This window comes from Apostichopus japonicus, chromosome 8 (assembly GCF_037975245.1).
Source record: "Apostichopus japonicus isolate 1M-3 chromosome 8, ASM3797524v1, whole genome shotgun sequence".
Taxonomy (NCBI): Eukaryota; Metazoa; Echinodermata; class Holothuroidea; order Aspidochirotida; family Stichopodidae; genus Apostichopus; species Apostichopus japonicus.
Genome location: NC_092568.1, coordinates 23,845,126 through 23,867,245, shown reverse-complemented (window position 1 = coordinate 23,867,245; position 22,120 = coordinate 23,845,126). Strand labels below are relative to the sequence as shown.

The 22,120-nt window shown below is 37.6% G+C and overlaps 1 protein-coding gene across 2 annotated transcripts; it reads left to right on the top strand.

Moving 5' to 3' along the window:
• Positions 1-70: 70 nt before the first annotated feature.
• Positions 71-22,120, top strand: LOC139971153 (uncharacterized). 2 transcript variants are annotated; one of them, XM_071977381.1, is made up of 19 exons: positions 71-367; positions 3,545-3,621; positions 4,494-4,604; positions 5,397-5,654; positions 6,071-6,139; positions 6,393-6,921; positions 7,676-7,779; positions 9,522-9,656; positions 11,705-12,162; positions 12,405-12,567; positions 12,863-12,988; positions 13,303-17,268; positions 17,723-17,916; positions 18,448-18,611; positions 18,938-19,141; positions 19,667-19,748; positions 20,111-20,225; positions 20,990-21,097; positions 21,536-22,120. In XM_071977381.1, exons 1-19 carry the CDS (start codon positions 253-255, stop codon positions 21,872-21,874), a joined length of 7,317 nt encoding a protein of 2,438 aa, XP_071833482.1. In that variant the 5' UTR covers positions 71-252; the 3' UTR covers positions 21,875-22,120. The 2 variants fall into 2 exon arrangements, with proteins under 2 accessions (XP_071833482.1, XP_071833483.1); XM_071977382.1 differs by lacking the exon at positions 9,522-9,656.

Sequence of the window (22,120 nt, the reverse complement as noted above, 5' to 3'; positions counted from 1 at the left end):
ATTGATCTGTAAAGATGTATACCGTATCTTTAATAGCTTTTAAGAGGTCAACACTGAATGTACATGTTGAGTTGGCAATATTAACGTTGTCGGGTCGCGTTGACTAAGAGAACAAGTTACGTGTATGGGAAAACGGAATTTGGGTGCAATATGACTAATTTCCCGTACTTTAGCCTAAGTTGACAATTGGTTTGTGTTCGGCAGTATGATCACACCTCTTTTACGACAACGTGATCATTAAGAAAGAGAAAGATGGCTTGGCTAGGAGACAATTTAAAAAGCTGGTCATCCCAGATCACGAATGTGGCTTCAAATGCCGCAGAGTTTACACGCGACGTACTAGCAGAAGGTACAACCGAAGTCAGCGGTATGTTACTATTAATTGTTAACGCTTCTACTAAGCTACTAGCCTAGTACTACTACTACTACTAGTACACGTTACATACAGCATATGCAGCATCTTTGTATTAGACAGTAAAATAACAAATGTTACCTACAGCCAGCATTACTACTCCATTCATGTACCTCGCACTTATGCTTGTTTATATTTATATTTTTCCTAATCAAAATAATTTATGTAAGGCTAGGCCTAGGATACAAAATTACCGCAACTTCATGTTATTCTGAAATACTGTAGCCAAGGCCTAATATAAAACGGCTGTGTCTTTCTGTGGATGGCTATAGAAATTCCAGAAATTTATATCGCCAATATTTAATATTTCTATTAGTAAAGAATAACATAGACCATTACCAATCTTCTGATGATTAGTAAGCAGCGGTCACACTAATTAGCGTCAACTCACGACAACTCACGACAACTCAAGACAACTCAAGACAACAGGTTTAAAATAACATCAAATACAATTGATGTTATCAGAGTATATCTGGAAACACGTTTAAAAGTGACTGGAACCAGCGTGCATACAGATCTTTCAAGGGAAAAAATGTTTTTGTCGTAAAAATCGCCAACTTTTTCCTAACGTTGAATTAGACGACATGATGCTATTGCGATTGCGCAATGCCATTGGACCGAACCATTATAATATGAGTGGGTTTGTGCTAGGTTTGGAAAGTACCTTGTGTACAGTGTCGGTAAGGTGGGTTGTCGTAGTAATAAAGCACCAAAGTATGGTGAATGAACTCCAAATCAAATTATTTAATGTTTTAAAATAATGAATACTTCTTATTATTTTTCCATTTTAATTTACATATGTTATTATTAATTTTACAGAGTCTTGCTTACTATCATCTTGCCCGGTTTTATTATTCTCTCCGTCAAATCATTGAATGTTTTTAAAATAATGAATACTTATTGTTTTTCCATTGTAATTTACATATGTTATTGCAAAATTACACTTACCTGTAGTGTAATGGTTCGGTCCAATGTCATTGCGCAAGCGCAATGGCATCACGTCGTCCAATTCAACGTTAGAAAAAAGTTGGCGATTTTTACAACAAAAACATTTTTTCCCGTGAAAGATCTGTATGCACGCTGGTTCCAGTCACTTTTAAACGTGTTTCCAGATATACTCTGATAACATCAATTGTATTTGATGGTATTTGATGGTATTTTAAACCTGTTGTCTTGAGTTGTCTTGAGTTGTCGTGAGTTGTCGTGAGTTGACGCTAATTAGTGTGACCCGTAAGCAGTGTTGTAAATGGTCCCTGAATTTCCCAAATATTTGCAAATTGATTGCCATATAATAAGCTTGAATTATATTTTCCCAATACTGTGTTAACAGTCTCTTGGCCCAAAAGCATTAATTCCCTGTAAGTTGGAACTGAGAATTTGTTAGCTAAATAGAGCATATATTGTATAGTAAATGCTTCATAATTGATGCACCCCCGTACTTGACGCACCTTCAATTATTACTAGCAACGATACAGCAGGCCACCTAAACTTTTTGCAGTCAAACAGAAATTGCAGAATAACATATTTCATGAGTTTGAATCCATTCCAGCTATTTGCTGACCAAATTGTGGTATATTTTTTTTTTTAGCTTTTAACACCCTCCCCCCAGTTTTGCCCGTTTTTTGGGCATTTGGAAATCTTACACCCTAAAAATAACCAACATTACCTCAATATGATAACACTACTCTCTGGGACCTGACCTGTCTGAGCTTAGAGGCTCAGAGCATAGCAAACAGCATCTAAAGTCAATGGATGTATACTAAGGCCTACACTACAGTTAGCTTCTCGACGAATGTGTCAATTTAGGGGTATGAAAGAACTTGACACGGCAGACATTTTGTGGTCAAATTCTGCTCAACTGTACGGTCCATAAGCACAGAACCTTAAATATTTTGAGATCATAACATTTCTGAGGAACTACACATATGAAAAACACATGTATGCTGAGTGATTTGTATTTTTCCTTGATAGACATCATTGATCAAATCCTTAAGTGCATCAATTATGAGCCCACCATGCTATAGGTTTATGTGCCACATTAGTAAGAGTTTGAGAATTGTTTTAGTCCTAGCTATCAGTTAGCAGCTTTTACTCCTCTGAAAGTCTTACCAAAATGTTTTTCTTTCCATCTGATTTGATTTGCAGTTTCAGGAACTGTTATCGGCATCAACATTTTGTTGTTGTTGCTATATAAATGGTTGTATCTTTCTTCAGATTCACAGAGAATTTGACGGAAAAAAGTGATAAACGTTTATTTAGGAACTATGGAAGTCAAAACCTTCCTGTAGTGTAGTGTAGCATAGCATAGCCTAGTATTAGTTTAATTTGAATCTCCGCATTGGTTACACCTGCAAGCATTGGTCTAATGCAGACACATATTGCCCATATCAGTCTTAACACTATTACAGAGCAAACCTTCAAAATAGATTGAATTAAAAATTGCTGTTTTGCTGTAGTGTTCAACTGAGTCTTCAGTTAATGAGATATCCCAGGTTTGTTAAATGGGACTTCAGTGTGTTTCTTTATTATATTACAAACAACTGCAGTAATGTTTAAGGTGTTGTCATAACCTTACCCAGTATTGGATAAAGTGTTTAGATCCTGTGTACGCTTGTATCTGTTAGTTCATATTACACAGCAGGACTAGGAGAAAGAATAGTATACAAATAATGAATGGTTATGAGTGCAATAGTGCAAATATTTCATGAGTTGAAAGATGGAATGTTCCATTCAACGAGGTGCAGCCAAGTTGAATGGAACAAATTACATCTTTCAACTCATGAAATATTTGCACTACAGGTATTGCACGAATGGAAACCATTCATTATTTGTTTTATACAACAAATTATATTAAGATGGGTAAAATGCACTCATGCAACAGATTGTTTTGAACAGACAGGTTTCTCTGCTCTCTTACCATTGAAAAAAAGTGCTACCAAAAAAGTATAACCCATGGTTCTATTTCATAGAGTGGAATAGAGCAGATTTTGCATGCAATCAACGAGCAATTGACCAATCAAATGACCATAATACAATTAGGTGTTGTATAACAATGAATATTACACACTTCTCCTGCCTCATACTTTTCATTGTATAAATTTTAAATCTGTATACAATTTTTGTCTTTCACAGATCATGAAACCGAACTGAAAATTTCTGAGGATAAAATCCAGAGATTGGAGACAATAATCATCAGTTTGAAAGCAGAGGTTAGTTATTCAAATGCCAATAATAATAATACAGTGTGAAGTTAATACTTCAAATTTAGCATAATTTTGATATGAGGGATTAATTTAATGTTCTATGGCTATGAATTTTTCTCTCTATAGAATACTATTGCCACTATGTAGAAAACTGCACTTTATATCTTTACTTTTGTACAGCAAGTTGACCATTTTGTATAGCATTTTGGGATGTGATACTGGATCAATTATTCCCTGGATATACAGTGCATACATTTTGAAGTGAATGTAATTATGTCAATTGGTTGGAGAATTACATTCCTTCTTGTCTTTGTATCCAAAAATTAGCTAATAAAACTGAATGTTTAAAGAGAGAAAAATTGTAAGCAATCTGCATATATAAGTACTGCAAAAAAAACCTGTGTACAGTAGGTAAATATGTAAAATGAGCATAAATAGAGCAAAAATAGACACAACAAAGGAGATGTAAGATGGAAGGAAGGAGCAGTGAGAGGATTAAGGGATATCTCCACTATCTTAACTGTCAGTCCATCTTTGTCTCAAATCTGTTCCCATTTTTTGTAGCTTTCTAATTCTGATAACAGGTTTTTCATTCTTATGTTTGAAAACCTGAAGTAATTTTGGACTATGTCAGTGCAGGTATTTTAATCATCATGTATACATAGAAAAATATCTCTCTATGTGTGAATTTTTGTGAAAGAGCAATTAATGAGTGAAAAGCTATCCAGGGTTTGCTTTCACTCTTCCAACATTTCTACACTTTTAACTGCAATATCAAAATATTGACGTCATTGTTTTCTGAACAGAGTAGCTGCCATTCAATATAAATATGCATTCCGATTGTTTATTTAATTTGTAATATCCTTCTTTTATTTTAGAATGAGAGGCTCAGTTTCATGAATTCAGAATTGGAGGAAAAAGCAGAAACATCTGAACTACAAATTAATTCCATATCCACACAGTATCGTGAAATGGTACAAGAGAAAGAGGTTAGTGCTTCATATTATAATTTTACTAGAACAGATCACTTGTGTAGGCTGTGGACCTCAGGTAGAATTATCATCAATTTTTCTTAAATGATATTAATCCAGTTTGAAATGGATAAATTTGAATGTGTCTTCAGAGGATAATTTAGTATTCAAATTTTGCATGGAAGTTTTGAAAGCCTCCTGAGCTTTGTTTCAAGACTATAAAATAAGACTTTTCCTGGGTACAACAACTGCTATAAAAATTTGCACTTGCATAGCAATTTACCCATTATGCATAGCATTTTGCAATATGATACCGGTTAAATTCTTTCCTGGACTTGGTAGGGAGCATTTGAGTCATTTCCAAGAGTAAATATAAATGTTCAAGTAAATGACTAAATATTAAGAGTTTGTGTATATTGCCAAAGTTTTTGTTAAGTATATGCAGATCAATTTAGTTATAAATGTTTAATATGAAACACACTCTTGTGATGAAAAGCTGGACAGGTTAATTGTGAAAAATCCTAAAAAAACCTTTCAAAAAAGTAACATTTACCTCATGTGCACAGTGGTCCTGAATTTGAGATGAAGATAATTTTACCTGAGCAGTTGAACACAGATCTGTTGTGCTGCAGAGTTATTTGAGTTGCGATTACTTTGTAACGTGGATAAGAAAGAGAGATATAGATAGAAAGTATTGTAAATTTGAGTTGGAGTATGATAAAACTTCTCTCAAGCTGTTTACAGCACTTACTAAAAGAGCAGTTTTGTCCACTCTGGGTCCACTTTTTTTAATGTTTCATTTCCATATAGGATGAATTAAATCTTTTGAAGGAGAAACAAACCGACTGGCATGGTTTTCAGTCCGAGAGTTTGATGGCCAGCCCCCCAGCCCTAGCAACCAGCACGTCGACGTCCTCTCTGAGCAGCTCCGCTCTGCTAGTACCAGGCGATCATGACATCGACGATCTCATCGGCGCCCAACAGGAAATAAACAAATTATCTTCAGACCTTAAGAAATTACAGTCGGAATGTGACCACTGGAAACAAATGGTTTCCAGTCAACCTCAGGTATTTTGTTTGTACGGCTTTCTGAGATATGTCTTAAAAATCTGGATATCAGCAACAAGTACTTCTTTATTCTCTATTTAGCCAGTGACATTGTTGTAGATTCTGGAACAAATGCCAACACTTCACAGGGTGGGAGGGAAGGGGGAGGGCGAGGGGGCAGGGTGGAAGATGATGAAGATATTTTGTCAGGCTATTCACTACAGTCTATTAGTGTAGGAGCTAAGTCATAGTATTTATTATGAACAAATGTTGCAAGTGTTATTTTGAGCATCTTTTGTTACTTAAGGTTAGGTTTGGCAACTCTTGTTATAATTTTGTTATAATTACAAGAAGAAGAAAGATAAATGGAAGATGATGATACATGTTGCTGATTTTTTTATTTGATTCAACATGGTTCTTTTTTTTTGGCATCACAGCCATCCTTCCAAGTTGGAGAAGAAGCAATTCAGGGAGCCAATGACACTGCTTTTAAAGCTAAAATTAAGGTATGTCAAGATATATTTCACATTTGTAATCCACAACTTGTTATAACTTTGGTTACAGTGTATATTTCTCTGTAGGAATAACTGAGTAACATTTTGTGTGATGGTATCAGTGCTAGAGGGTATCCTATGTGCATGGAAACATTTAATTGATGTAGTGTTATTATTGTGCTGGTAGGAATCCAAAATGGTTTCTTGAGGACGATCAAAATTTTAATCCATCATTGATCATGTCTGTTTTGCTCTATATTCGCAGGAACTTCAGACCAAACTCCAACAGGAAATTGATCAGTCCCAACATGAACTTTCTGCATTGCAAGATGCCCATCATCAAAAATTATCAAACCTTAATAGAAAACATAAATCTGAAATTGAAAGTTACAAGGAAAAAATTGAAGAATTGGAAGAAGATCTAGATTTAAATACGGATGAAAGTTCCGCCTCGAAACATGGCGACGAAAGTAAACTTAAGGAGAAACTGTCGCTCGTTCAGAAAGAGTTGGAACGGACTAAAGAGGAATTAGAGGAGACGGAGACGTCTAATGCCAGTTTACAATCAGAGATTGAAAAGTTAAAACTCAAAGACAGACAGAGCTCAAAGCAGAGAACAGATTTTGAAGGTAGAATTGTTAAACTGAGCAAAGAGAAAGAAATTTTAAATAAGGAAAAAGAGAAATTAGAGCAAGTGAGTAAGGATCAGACCAGAGCCCTGGAGAAGATGGAGGTGAGAGGCAGTGATGATATGACACGGAAGGAATTGGAAGAGCTAAGAAGATTACTGGAGGGTATGTTCGTTCTCTTGCTTTTCTATCGTGCATGCCTTTTTGGTCCTCAATGGTCATTATCTTAAATAACAGTTTTTGTGTTTGTTTTGTAATGCCCTTGCTATGTTCTTTATTCCACTTTTAAAGTCATCTGTTCCTTGTTATACATATTTGAACGTTGTATGTAACAGCCATATTATACTTACTTAAGCAATACTCACTTGGAAGTAGAAAGCATTCATTGTAAATAATAAACAACATTTTCAATCTTTCCATCATTTGTTAGCATATGTAATTTATGTCACTATAAACATAGACAATGTCAAGTGGCCTTCATAAAAATTATTGCAATGAAATTTATATTGCCAGATGTGGTGCATGAGCTTAATTAAGTAGGAACATCCCATTTCTTGGACTGGAGCAGATGGGCAACCCTGTCCATTGGATTCAAGTTTTCTTGCAAAACTATTTTCCTACAATTCTTGAAATCATTGGCACTGTAACCATGACACTGGGTGTCATTGTTACAATGCAAGGCTAGGATATTTGCAAGGAAACAGTTGACTAAATTTCTTAAAAATGTGAAAAGCATTTATTCATAGTGACATAATTTTCCATTAGAACCACATGTCTGGATATATTTGCAGGTTGTAGAGATCAAGTTAAATATCACCTATATTGTTAAACATTTTTTCTGTTGTTTTTTACTGTCAAAACGTTAGGCAGTACCCAGCAGACAACCTCCAATGTTACCTCTTTTTTTTAATTTCATTAGTTCGAGAGAAAGAATTAGAAGCATCTCGTACTGCTACAGAAGAGGTCAGCGGTGAATTACTCGCCACCAAGCATCGACTCTTGGCTTCCCTGGATGACAATCACGTACATACTTTCATTTTCTTCTGCCCTATAGTTTTTCCTTTACTCAATACCCTGATTTAAGTACAAGCTGTTCTAAAGAGACCCCCCCCCCCCCAGAACACAACAACATCGACATCAATGTGTTGCAGCTGTGGTGAGAAACCAATTGGTCATTTCATGTTATATCTTGGACATCTAAACATGATACTTACATTCCTTTTTTACCCTCACATGTCTTTCATTTTTGTTTGAGCTCACAAGGGGTTCCTTTGGTGGAGGGTAACATACATTACATCTTTAACAATTTACATACTTTTTTCAGAAGGACCCATCCTTCTCTCTTTCAACTATTGGTACTACAATTTATCCACTTTCCAAATATGATGAAACATGAGGGTTCGTAACTTCGTGTAATTAGAAATGAGGGCTGATGGCTCTTGCTTAGCACTCATGGTGTGTATTGGTACTTATACTGCACAGCTACAGAAAAGGAAGGAAGTCTGAAAGTCTGTTCGAGAATCAGTCATGTCAGAGATGGTTTACAAGTCCATATTTTGAAAGTAAAAATGATTTGTTAGCCTCATAAAAGTAAACAAGGAAAGAAGGTCTTTACCAAACTAAATCAGGCCTACTGTGCTCAGAAGTATGCAGACCTGTAAAACAAAACTTAAGTCAATCTGGTATCTTCAGAAATAATGATAACATGCCCACGATATCTCTTCAAAAATCTGCTCCAGCTTTATTTCAGATTATCAGCGTAAACAGTTGTGGTTAGCATTTATGAAGCCTACATCATTCCAGATGATGACATGGCATATACTGTGTCTTGTCTGTTATTCCCCAAAATTTAGTGTCTCTACTATTTATTCACCAATAACAGACAGCCTAAGAGCAATTTATTCTTTACTTCAAAATAAAATTCAAATGTTGTAATTAAATAAGTTTGAAAGGAATGTGAAAGATTATATTTTGTACCCTCTGCCCTCCCCATCCCCCTTCCGCCACACCCATCTGCCCATTCTGCCCAGGGTCTTTCTCATTAATAATCTTATATATAAGAGTGTAAATCTTAATAAAGAGACTTTGAGTGGAAACTTTACATCTACTTTCTTCTATGAAATTTCATTATCTCTTTCATCATATTGTTTACCTACTTAACTGCTTAACTGCCTGCTTTTAATTCCTTTCCATTTTGTTACTATCCATGGTCAAACCTCTTTAGCCTTTCCCAAAATGCATGTTTACTCCTTTATCACTCAACTGTATGCTGCTATTAACTACTTAATCATTTGTTGCTTTACTTATTGACCTACAATACTCCCGCAATAAAAGGTAAGCGCTCACAAATAATTTTACTAACAGAAGGGCTGATCTTGTTCTATTAATTTGCATTATCTTTTAGGCATACATGAAGTCATTAAACTGTATAGTTTGAAAAACAGGATGTTTTTCTTGTCAAAGTCACTTGTGAAGTTTGGTTTACTTAAGGATTCCATGTGCAAATTGTTCTTGTACATAAATAAGTCCTCTCTAGAGTGAAAGTTTTTTGAAAGTTCAGTCAAAGGTTCTAAAGTTGTACCGGTACCAGGGATTATTTTGGATTGGTCAAAGCATTCCCCACTTGTTGTTTATTTATTTTTTTCTGGGAAATTTGAAAAGTTTCAAAGGAGAAAATTTGGGGTCCCTCAGGTGTGAATTTTTAAAAGCACCAGGTAGGTAAAAGACCGTTGAAATTTAATGAGGGTTCCTTTCTTTTGATATAGGCGAGTGCTAGCACTTTGTTGAAAGATCTTCAAAGTGCCCGAAGGAAGTTTGACTCTGACGGTATTGCCTTAAAATCCAAGTTGTTTCAAGAAAAACAAGATTTGGTGCAAGCAATGATAGACATTGGGCAACAGGTATAACAAAAGACCATGAAATATCTTTATACTACTTTACAGTGGTTCCCATGTCGCTGTTTCCTCAAACTATTTGCAAACGAGTTTCTCTTCTTGCTCTAACTTTTCACAAAATACGAGATTCTGTGTGTGTCAGAATATGTAAAAGTTTCATCGGTGTGCTACCATGGCTATGTTTGCCAAAGTATGTGTCAGTGTGACATTGCAATGTTAGCCTAACTTTGAAGAGCAATGTTGCAATTTTCCGCATACTATGTTGATGATCGTCTTTTACCAAGCAGTTGTCTTCTTTTTTGAGACATTTTTCTCAAGATAATGAAGGCAAATTTTAATACTAAATTTTGAGTTAAATTTGTGAATATTTCTTTTGACTCTCAACTGTCTTAGTATACCTTTCTATGTGTGGTTTTCTCGAATATTCTTTTTGTGGAGTTTCCCTTTTCTTTTCTTGGAACACTTTTATTGTCGTTTTTCACATTTTCATTTTTGGGTTATGACAGAGACAAGAAAGGGTTTCATTTGATTAACTCGCATTGCTGAAGCTGTGTAGCGCAGAAAGCGATCAAATGCAATGTTGCTTTCATAGATTTATACTAATTCTACCTACTAACAATTGGATGAGATCCATCTCAAAAATGTTACCATGATCAAGTCTCACCACCATATTATCTATGGCAAAGATACCTTTGGATGCAATGTGACCTTCACCAAATTTGTGTTGCCTTGGTACTTTTGTTGTGATAAAAATGGGCTTTTATAGCATGTCTGCTTTTGAACTAATCAACGTGACATTTAAATGATTTCTTCGATTGTTAACAATGTAAAAATAAGTTGCCAAGTAATGCAGTAATAGTTAAGTTTCTCAAATCAGGGTTTGCTCTGGATTAATAATTAGTGTCTGTTTTGATTTGATCATGAAAGTCTATAGGCAAAGCTGACTTGATGAACAGGTGTTTGGTCTGGGAAATCGTTGTGTGACAGCCCTGTATAAGATGTAGTCTGGTGGATTGTGTGACCGCCCTGTTCTAGATCTAGTCTGGTGGATTGTTGTGTGACAGCCCTGTACAAATGTAGTCTGGTGGGTTGTGTGACAACACTGCTAGATCTAGTCTGGTGGATTATGTGACAGCCCTGTACCAAATCTAGTCTGCTGGATTGGTGTGTGACAGCCCTGTAGCAAATCTAGTTTGGTGGATTGTTGTGTGACAGCACTGTACCAGAGCTTGTCTGGTGGATTATTGTGTGACAGCCTTGTGCTAGATCTAGCATTCATTTGGAACACTATCCTGGTTACTTGAGTGATTTTTTTGGAACTGAGCAAGGGGAATACAATTTTATGAATGAATCGGAACAAACATCTTTCAAAGAGTTCTATAAATCTCTGTTTGCTGAAAGTATCTAAATCCATGGTATTTTCTTTTTTATCATAGCCTTTGCTTCATTTGCATGAATTTGATCTTGAACAACTTTCAACAAGCACTTTCTGTTCAGCATGTTTTCATTTTACCTGCTTTGATGTTTCTGTTTGTCCAGAAGGTGAAATCTTGGAGGGGTTGGGGGAGGGAGGATGGATGGATGAACTTGAACCTGAATTTTAAAGAAATTAAGCTCCCAATGTATAAGCTAAGGGCTGTGGCTGCATGTAGTGTATATAAAACTGGTTATCTTCATGCTAGTGCAATAACTATCATCGTGTGTCTAACAGTATATTTTTTTTTACTTGGTAGTCATTTTCCTTTCTCTGATTGCTTTTACACAGCTGTTTGGTTGTCTCAGAAGTTCCTGGGAAGACAAAAACAAGTCTTTATTACAGCTGCTTCTATGCACATATCTTATTAAAAGCATGCTATTTAATTGGGCAAAAATCAGTTGGTCATTGTTTTCCTTATCATGTGTAGTAATAAATTTGATACAAAGCCCTCCCCTCGCTGACTCTAGATTCATCCACCTACTTCGATGCAGTTTAAGAAATATGTCATGAAATGTTGTATTTCTTCAACGCTCGGCATTGAATTCATGTGCCAGTGCTGCTATTTCTTTAATTTCAGATGGAGGAAGGTCAAAGGTCAGTAGATGACTTAGAGGCAGCATCACAGGAAGTACAGGATGAGACGGTTGACCTGATTAGTCGGATGGGGAGGTCAGAGGATGACCCGGCTCGAGAGGAGAATGACCGTCTGGTTTCTCAAGTCTCAAGACTCCAGTCCGAGTTGGAATCATTGAACGCCACGTGTACGTCGTTAACGACAGATAAGGAGCAGAGCGACTCAATCATAGCCAAATTAAATCAAGATATTCAATATCTGAAGGAAGGAAAAGATCTGCCAAGTGACCTTAGTTCAAGGACAGACTCCACCATCGGTCTCTCGACGGATGGTCAGAGCGCCGGGGGCTCGGAGAGATCGAATGACACTAACCAGGCTGCAGGTGTGGAAGTCAACTCTGATACGCAGAGTTTCGACGGAGAATTCGATGACTCGTTAATGTTTGCTTCCATTAAACAAAAGTAAGTCCCTTGTTTTTGGAGCTCGTTTTCTGACGTATGTTTAATATGTAAACCAACGTTTCTGTTTACGGTTTGCTTTTTTGCACTTAGTGCAAGGTTGTTCTGATACAAAGTGTTTGTGATGTAACAGATGATTTTGAAAGTGATAGAAAATGATGTTCTGCTGGAGTAGATGATGTTGATGAAAACAGGGTCATTTAAGATGTGACAGATGCATGAATATTAATTTTAAAACTACATAGGTACCCAGAAGCAGCCAGTGCAATGCAGGAGCAGTTGACACAGTTTGAGGAGATTCAGAAAGATTGGGAGATGGAGAAGGAAGCTCTGGAGCAGGTGGTTATGACAGTGAGAGGACAACTGAAGCAGAAAGAGCAAGCTCTGAAAGAACTACAAGAAAATCAGGTGAAATAAGTTCAAAATGACACGTAAATCAACTTTATATCATAGAATAAAATATATTGTGATTCTGACAGGATATAAAATTATTTTGTGTATTTCTTTTCTTTTTGTTCCATCAAGACACAAATTCTGGGGTTCACGAATATAAAAAAAAAAATTAGAAAAACTTAATATAGAGGGAAGAGTTTGTATTCTGAATCTATTTAATTTGATAGTAATAGTAGCATAATACATTACAAGTTATGCAAATAGTGGATGCAAAGAGTTTTGTATTATGGTTAATTCTTTCTTATCACAGTCTCAAGAAACATCTGAAACGGAAGAGATGCAAGCCAAGGTCGCTGATCTCCGTCAGCAGTTGTTGACAGCGGAGTCATCAGAAGTCAAGGTTAAAGAAAATCTGGACATGGCCATAAAAGAGAAGGTAAGGAAAGAAACTTTCATCAGAAAACAAAGGTAGGTGAGGGGGGGTGGGGGGAGGAAATGACAGTGGTCATTCCTGTCCATTTCAAGTCATAATTTTCTCACATGAGAGAGGGGAAGGGGAAATGATGGAAGCAGAGAAATATTTTCCTAAAAATCTCAATTGAATGTAATTGCTACATTAAGTCATCATGGGTTATATCACCCATACTATCTCTAGAGTGATATCCAGCATGCTTTATTGGTACCTTTTGTGCTCAAACATATGTCAAGTTAACATTTACACTACCATTGTTATTATTCTTATCGATACAGGAGCGGCTCTCGAGAGAAATGGATCAACTGCAGAGCAAAGCTGAGACGTTATCGTCAAAGGTATCTGCGGCTGAGAAGGAGAAGGTTTCCTTACAGCAGCAGCTAGACGAATCCCATCAGAGCCTCCAACATCTGACGGAGGAACTGGATCGTACTGTGAACGAACTGGAGGAAAGGAACCAGTCGGTGCTCGATGTTTCTCAGGCGCGAGACGATCTCCAGGATGATCTGAAGCAGCTAGATCTCCAACAGGAGAAAGAACGCTCGCATATTCTTGAGAGCAAGAACCTGATGCAGCAGGAAATTAATGCTCTGAAGGAAGAGAACGAGAGTTTGAGGCGAGAGTGTGAGGACAGAAGAAAGGATGTGGAGGAAAACGCAGTATCAACAGAGACATCTTCTTCGGAAGTCGAGAGACTGAGGAGTGCCTTAGTGGAAAGTACCGAAAAGATGGACGAGATGGAAAGAGAGAAAGATAAGAAGATCGAGGAACTTAAACGAGAGGTCGACGTGGAGAGAGAGAGCTATGACCGGTTGGAGGAGAGCAGTACGATTCTCACTAAGTGTAACAAATTACTGGGGGAAGAGAAGGTGGCTCTGGAGGAGAAGCTAGAACGAATGAAAAGTGTGAACACTGGTGAAACTAGCGAGGTCATCGCCAAAATGGAAGAAGAGTGTGAAGAACTGAAGAAACATGGCGACCGATTACAGGAGAAATGCTCCGAACTGGAGGGCACATTAGCGAAGACGCAGCATGAGAAAATAACACTCAGGGAAGAACTATCAAGGAAGAATAACGACCTGGATAAAATGTCTCAACGATTACATGAAGAAGAGCGTAAGACAAAAGGAATAGAGGAGACGGCCAGAAAAGCAGAGAGTGAAAAGGAGAAGTTGGAGAATCAGATCAAGGAGGTGGAGAAGAAGATGAGAGAGCAAATCAAACATCACGAAGAAAAGTTGCAGGAGGTAGCAGAAAGTTCAGAGGTAGTCGATTCCAAGCTGTTGAGTGCAGAAAAGGAAAAGCATCTCCAAGTCCTTGGAATGAAAGATGCAGAGATTGAGGAGCTGAGAGGAATGTGTGAGGAGTTACAGTTGGACCTGTCAGGCACCAAAGAGGCCTTAAATACGACGGTCAGCAATCACGAGCAACTCACAGGGTTACTGAAGGAAAAAGAATCGGATATTAAGAGTCTGGCCAATGAAAATGCATTCTTCCTAGAAGCAGTGAATCAAGGCAAAGACAGAGAAAGTGAGTTGAATATTGTAGAGGAGAAGTTGAGAGCTTTGGAAAGTAAATTTGAAGCGATGGAAAGAGAGAAAGGCCAACTGGAAGAGAAAGTCGCAGAATTACAGGAGATTGAACAAATGAGCCTGGATGAAAGCAGAACTCTTGGTTTAATCACTGATTTGGAATTTGAAATTGGTGACTTGAAGAAAGACTTGGGTGAAAAAGAACTGACGATCAAGAGTTTGACAGAAACGCTGGATAAAGCGAAGCACGATAGCGAGTCATCTGAAAGTGAAAAAGTAAGATTGTTAGAAGATGATTTGGCTTTGAAACAAAAGACTATCTTAATGCTGGAAGAGCAAAATGTGGATATTAAGAAACAATGCTCTTCCCTTGAGGAGCAACTTACCTCCCATTTGGAAGAAAGTCAGAGTGGCCAGGAAAATGCAGATGAGTTGAAGGAGAAACTCACAGTAAAAACAATGGAATGCGAAAAACTTGAATCCCAGAGAAAGGATTTGGCGGAAAGACTGAAGATGATAGACCAACAAGTAAATGATTCGACCACGTCAGAAGCCAGTTGGAAGTCTCAGGTGGAGGACCTTCAGAGAGAAATAGATATTTATGATGAATCTTTGAAGGCCACTCAGGAGAAAAGGACGATACAAGAATCCAAAATTAAAAGCCTACAGCAGGAGCTGGAAAATCGAGATGTGAAAATCAGTCAACTTTCATCGGAGAAAGATGACATGACCAAAACTCTCTCAGAGAAAGAGAACAAAACTAAACAACTTCAACAAGAGGTTGATAATCTTAAGAACTTTGTGCAATCAGAACCTAACGGAGGAGATCAAATAGACGGGGAGGAGAATTCCTTTGAAGATTTACAACATTTGAATAATATGAAAGGTGCTAAAGTTTCTGTGCAATCTAACCTACACCAGGAACCGCTGGCCATCAGCGATTCTGAAAAACAGTTGGAGAAAATGGTCCAGGAGAGAGACAAGGAGATAACAACACTGAAGGAGCAGCATCAAGCCGCAATGAATCTCCTGGACGACAGGTCCAAGACGATCATGGGAAACAGCGTTTTAGTCGATTTGCATAAACTTCAGATGCAGAAGAAGACCCTGGAATCGGAACGCCATCAGATGGTGGCGGTCCTAAATGAGAAGACGAAAGATTGCAGTAACTTAAAGACCGAGGTCCACAAACTGATGAAGGTAGTCTCGGCCGAGAAGGCAGCATTAGAGAAGGCTCAAGAGGATTACAAGGAGCTGCAGAAGAGCATGCAGAAACCGCAGAACGAGATGCAGAAGGAAGCGTTGCAAAATCTCTCATACCTGATACAGGAGAAAGATTTGGAGATTGGAGCATTAAAGCAAAAAAATGAGACGTTGGTTCAAGTCCTGCAGACGACTTCACCGAACAACAGCCTGGAGATAAACAAGGTTCTGGGAGACAAGGAACAACTTGAGAAGGAGAACAAGATGTTGAAGGAGGAACGGGATCAGTTGGTCGTCAGCATCCACCAGAAGCACCACGAGAGTGTCGCGTATTATGAGGAGGTGCAACGGTTGGCTGGCGTCATCAACCAAGAATCGCAGAAGTACATCGACCTGCAGAAGACGGTAGATGGTCTCAACAACGAGAAAGACCAGATGGACACATCCATCTCCGACTTCAAGGCTCAGCTGGAGGAGAAGATAAAGTTGTTAGCAGAGATGCAAGAAGAAGCTGAATCAAACAAGCAAATGTTTGCAGATTTTGAACTTCAGCTGGAGGACATGAACCAGAGTGTTCTGAGCTTAGAGAAGGAGAAAAAGAATTTACAGGAGGAGTTGAAGAGGAAAGATGATCCCAGAGGAGAGGATGGGTCGAGTTTGGAAGATATCAGAGGCAAGGATGAGGAGATAAAAGAACTGAAAAGAGCATTAGAAGATATGAGACCGGGAGCAGTACAGGAAGAAGCAATCAGCAAAGTGGAGGCCACGAAAGAAGGAACTGGATCGTCAATAGTCGAAGACATCAAAGACGGAGATGAAGAGGAAGAGGAAGGAGAAGAAGAGAGAAATGAGGAGGCTGTGAAAGAAATTCATGAGAAAGAAGAAGAGATTGAAAGATTAAAATTTGAAGTGGATAAGCTGGAAGATATCCTGGCAGATAGAAATGAAAGGATTAACCAAAAGACAAACGAATCGTTACAAAAACAGTCAGAGGTTGTGGTGTTACGGCAGCAGATCGACATTCAGAACCAGTCGTTACTGGAACACCAGAGAGTCCTCCAAGAGAAAGTGAGGGAGTTAGAACAATGGCAGTTTCAGTGTCAAGAAAAAGACAGGACTTGCAATTCATTACAAAGTCAACTTCAAAATCTGTCGATGAGAGTGGAACCTCTCGAATCGCAGACAAAAGCTGCCAAGGAGGAGAGCATCTCCCTCCACCACAGCGTCGCGAAGAAAGACGCAGAAAACAGATCACTCCAAGATATGAGCAACAGCATCGCCATGCAGCTGAGAGAGAAAGAATTTGAGCTGGGAGCTTTGAAAGAGAAAAACAAGACCTTGACTCAGCTGGTGAAAGAGAGGGAAACCGGTTCTCAGGGTGATGTGGAGAGGATGCTACGAGAGACGGAGGCCATGCAGAGGCAGGCCCAGATGTTCCAGCAAGAAAGAGATCAAGTCATCTTAATGTTACAACGGAACGAGTTGGATATGAAGAGTCTCAAAACGGAGGTTAGTACCTACTACGCCTTCTGACAATTCGATCTCTCTTTACTGGTGAATCATTTGGTTATGTGACACTCATTGGTCTGGGTATTATTAAGTACATCTGTATTTCACTCAGGTTCATTTCCTTCCATTTGTGTATAAATTTGTAGCTTATTAGGTGGAAATTAATTTAACAATGATTTTTGCCTTACATTGCTAAAAATGGAAGAACACAGTAGAAAACTCTTTGGTGTAGTTTTGTGGTATTGTAGAGTTTTTCTATGCACTTCCAGACAAGTTTAATTAAAGTCTAGAAAAAATGAAGTCAGTTAGTTACTACGTCAAAATGTTTCAACTTTTAGGTACTCTTATTGAGTAAAAATTTGTTCAACCAATTATAATAACATGTTGGTGTTGCGCATTAACATTACGGTACCGTGCTTTTGATTGTTTTATTCCAATTTTCGTATTCGCACAGTTGGAGAATAAGACGGAGCATGAGAAGAAATTAAACAGTGAATTGAATCGACTGAGGAGTCACCTTATCGAGATGGAGGATACGTATATGTCGGAGGCCCTCCAGGCAGAGGAGAGAGAGAAGAGTCTCAGAGACAGGCTGACCCATGCCGAGGACAACCTACGGACCAAGTCATCCGCCGTGCAGAGTGCAAGGTCAGTTACAGCACCTCTTTGTGTGTAAGCAAGGTAGCATTTCATGCCCACCAGATGTCAAGGACAAGAAAGTGTAGCGTTTTTCTGTTTTGTGAGTTTCTAATTACAAAATAAAGTGTCCAAATATTCAAACAAGTTCTCAATACATCACCAAAGTCTCATACCCTTCTATACAAATGTGAATACTTAGGCTAGACCACAGGTAGGCAAAATTCTGCCCGACGACTTCAGCAAAAATTGACGGATTAAATGCTCCTAAGCGGTCCATATGACTCACGGGAAATGATGAGTTTGTCTCCCTGTAGATCTGGGTGATTAAGATTGATTGATTAAGATGAGATGTTGTAAAGATCATTTCAAGGCTATAGTCACTGATCTCTTTGTTTTTAATGTTTTTACCTCATCACAGTTTGAAATCAAGGTCTGTATGTTAGAAAATTGTATACAATTAGTCATTAGACAAAGAGTGCCCGGAGACCCAAAGTACCATCTTGAACATTTCATCCAATCTTTAACTTTCCTTTTCTTTAGTCAAGAAGCTTCTCATCAAATTGAAAACCTGTTAGAGCAGATTTCATCTGAGACCAATGAGAAGGAACAAGTTCTGCTAGAACTGGCTGCATCCCAGGAACAATGTCAGCAATATAGTACATCTCTAGGCAATCTACAAATGGTCTTGGAACAATTCCAACAAGGTATTACATCAAATACATTTATTCCTATTCATGAGAAATGAGAATCTGCATTAAGCAGGTCAATATGCAGGATACACTTGCATTGTCTCTAATATGCTGGAGGATAAGAAACTATGGTTGGCTATGATCAAACATTTACATCCATTTTACTGCCACTCTCCACCCAGAGAAACCAAAATAAGGTCCTGGCTCATGCCCCTTGGGAGAAAAAGGTGGAGATCACTGTTTTGGTCTTCACTCTGATGCAATTATTTGTAAACAGTGTAAGTTTTAATGTTTTGCTACCATCAGGTTGTGAGTTTTGTTGCTAAAATTTTTGTTTACAGAAAAAGAGGAAATGGTAGCACAAGAAGTTGAAATCTATCAAAAGAGAGCTGAAGAGAAAGATAAGATTGCAGAGCATCTATTCAGGCAGAACATGGAGGTGCAGCAGAAGTTATCTGACACCCAGGATGCCTTAGAATCTGCCTCTCGATTGACGGAGCAGTTAGACAGGAAGGAGGAGACCATCTCCAGACTCCGAGATGAAAGTAAGCCAACATTGACCATCCATATAACTTTGCCTATGCTTCAATATTGCAAGTAGGAAGCCAGCAACAGTTACAAACAACAATTTTCACTTTGGTAGCTAATATGCAGCAATGTTCTTTGGAAAAGCATGCAGAGTATTAATGCCAATTTGTCTGCGATTATCATCGATAATAGAATATTAAATCAAAGAGTAATAAAGAAATATAGCAATAATGTAAAAACGATGATAAAGACCCTGTACAAAGAATTTTGTCATCCTTGTGTAGGATCAATATTTTTACTTTATAAGAGAAATAAACAAGCTACCTTGGTGTCAATGTCCTGTTATTGATAGATTTACTAAACCAAAGTCCTAAGTACCTTCTAGAACCAAATAAAATCTCATGTAAAGTTTTGCTCGTTTTAGGGATGTAGTAATGCATGTAATAAGCCTCATTTCTTTGTTAAGTGTTTCAGTTGTTTGTTAAGTACAGTGTTTGACTCACTTTCTATCCATTTCTTTTTGTCTAAATTGTATCATATAGTTTCTAGGAGAGATGATGATCTAAATAAATACAAGAAACAGTTTGAAGAAGTATCTAGTGCTGCCGAGACTAAAGTCGACAAGTGAGTCACGCAGTTGAAATGTGTTCTTTTTTATTTCACAGGTGTAAATAGGTATCATAAACTACTACAATTGGCTTTGTTTCATGATTCCAATTGCCAGCACAAGTTGCATCACGTGAAATTTAAAGGAATAATATTTCTGAAGTGACGAATTTTAAATCACGAAGTGACATAGTTCCAATATTAGGCTCACTGCACATGATTGCTTTGCAGGGCAACTCACTGCATTCAAGATTTATATCCACATTTTTATAAATACCAGCCATGTATCTGTCTGCTGTTCATCTTTTCATATAATTTGTTCTATTGGTGTGTTCAATCTTCAAAATAATCCTGACTGATTGATTTGTTATTTATTCCAGACCCTTAGTCAGGAATCTCTTCATCAATTATGTGAATGCTCCGGCCTCTAAAAAGGAAGAGGTCTCACATCTCATCACCAGTTTGTTGAATTTTAATGAGGAAGAACTCAATAAGGTAAGAGAAATTTTGAAAGGGTAAAAAATACCAAAGAAAAAGATAATATATATATATATATATATATATATATAATATATATATATATATATATATATATATATATATATATATATATAAATATATATATATACACAATGTATGCATTATTTTTGTTATGTCAGTTGCCTTCATTACTGCAAAGATTTGATGCTAGTATATTTTATATCTTGCAAAAGCATAACATTACATCTTAAGAAATGGAAACATTGGACATTTGATGGCAAGAATGTCTGCTTGATTTGTAAAATTATGGTGCCATTTGTATGTAAGAATGGTCCTGTTGTGATCCTGTGTGTATGTGTAACAACATGGAAGTTGTACAGCTTAAAAATCCACTCCTGTAAATGTTATTTCTGAAGGAAAGAGTGCTACTTTTGCACTCTTAAGATTTTTCTATAACATTACAATGACATATCAAGGGGTAAAGCATAATCCCAATTTTTGAGGAACTTGTTGGAAATCCCAGGCCTGAATTGAGTAACAAACAACTTTAGTCCTCCAAATTGCATGAGAGACAAAACTTCATACCAACAGTTTTCTCAAACAGCAAAGTTTGATCAAGGTCAAATCTCTCTCACCAGTTGGTAAACACAACATGTATAAATTAAAGAAAAATAAATATATATACTCTGAGTTGCGATATGATTTGAAAAGTTTGACTATGAATTATGTTTGAGTTATTTTCATTCATCTTCTTTTCCTTCAACTTCTGTTCATTTCAGGTCGGTGGACAGTCGTCATCTGCAGGATGGTTTGGTGGTATATTTGGTGGCAGCAGACATGTTGGTGTCACACCACCATCAACACCAAGGGTTAATAAACTAGAAAAGGTGAGTGGAGTAGTTTGAACTATTTTATCATTTTGATCTGTATTTGTTCACAACACGATTATATCAGATCAAAGTTAGACTCACTCCATTCTGGCGACTGGCTGGTGTTAATGAGGGAGCAATAAACTTATACCTGTTGTCTTTGATAAACGTGTTGACCAAGACCTAACTTTCGTTAAAAATAATCCTTGCTCACTTTCACATTTTCTTCATTTTCTCATTGGACAGCAAGGTCAATTGTGCAAAAGAGAAGAGCATACATACCTACAGTGACAACAAGAAAATGTTGCCATATTGATTTGTCTGTATGTATGTTAGCCTACCTTTCAAACTTGCTGCTAAAAATTAGAGTGTAAACCTTACTGCAGTCAAAGTTAAGTGTTATTCTTATGTTTAATACAATTCTTACTTTTGATTTAACTGTTTTATCCTTTACAGTCTTTCACACAACAGTTTGTCAGATTCCTCGAGGAAGAATCCACTCCTGCCATCAACGTTCGAATGCCAGTGGAAGAAATGACCAAAGAACGACAAAAGCCTCCTGCCTTCAACCCCTTTTCTGCACCTGTTCCAAGTCATTCTCCTTTCATACCATCTAGTCCTCCAGCGAAGAAAAGCCTAGGAAATGTCGGCACATCGCACCTGATGGTTAACCCTGTTCCTGTTGGCCCTTCAGTACCTCAACCAGCTATGATGACCCCCGTCTCTCTCGCAGAAGGAGGCTCAGGGAGAAATTCACCCGCTGCCAAGGCCTCATTACGAGATATTTTACAGTGAAGAGAAGAAGTGGTTTTATGGTAACCCATCATCGGTAAAATGTTTGTACTTGAAGTCATGAAGCCCTGCCCGGTTCAAGTGCTTCCACCTGTCCTTAGTTGCACTGTTTATTCTTACAGACTCACATATCAATATACTGCTCTATTGTCTGTCAATTGTGTACAATATTTTACCTGGCCAGCCAGCTTTTACACTTTGAATACATTTCAAAGAAGAAAACAAAGAATAGATAATTGCATTTCAGGA

Bases quoted from the DNA above. Each gene is read 5' to 3' on its own strand.
- LOC139971153 (XM_071977381.1), top strand. From the start codon at position 253: ATGGCTTGGCTAGGAGACAATTTAAAAAGCTGGTCATCCCAGATCACG. The intron at 6,922-7,675 runs GTATGTTCGTTC...TAATTTCATTAG, and splicing joins GCTAAGAAGATTACTGGAGG to TTCGAGAGAAAGAATTAGAA. The intron at 17,917-18,447 runs GTCAGTTACAGC...CCTTTTCTTTAG, and splicing joins TCCGCCGTGCAGAGTGCAAG to TCAAGAAGCTTCTCATCAAA.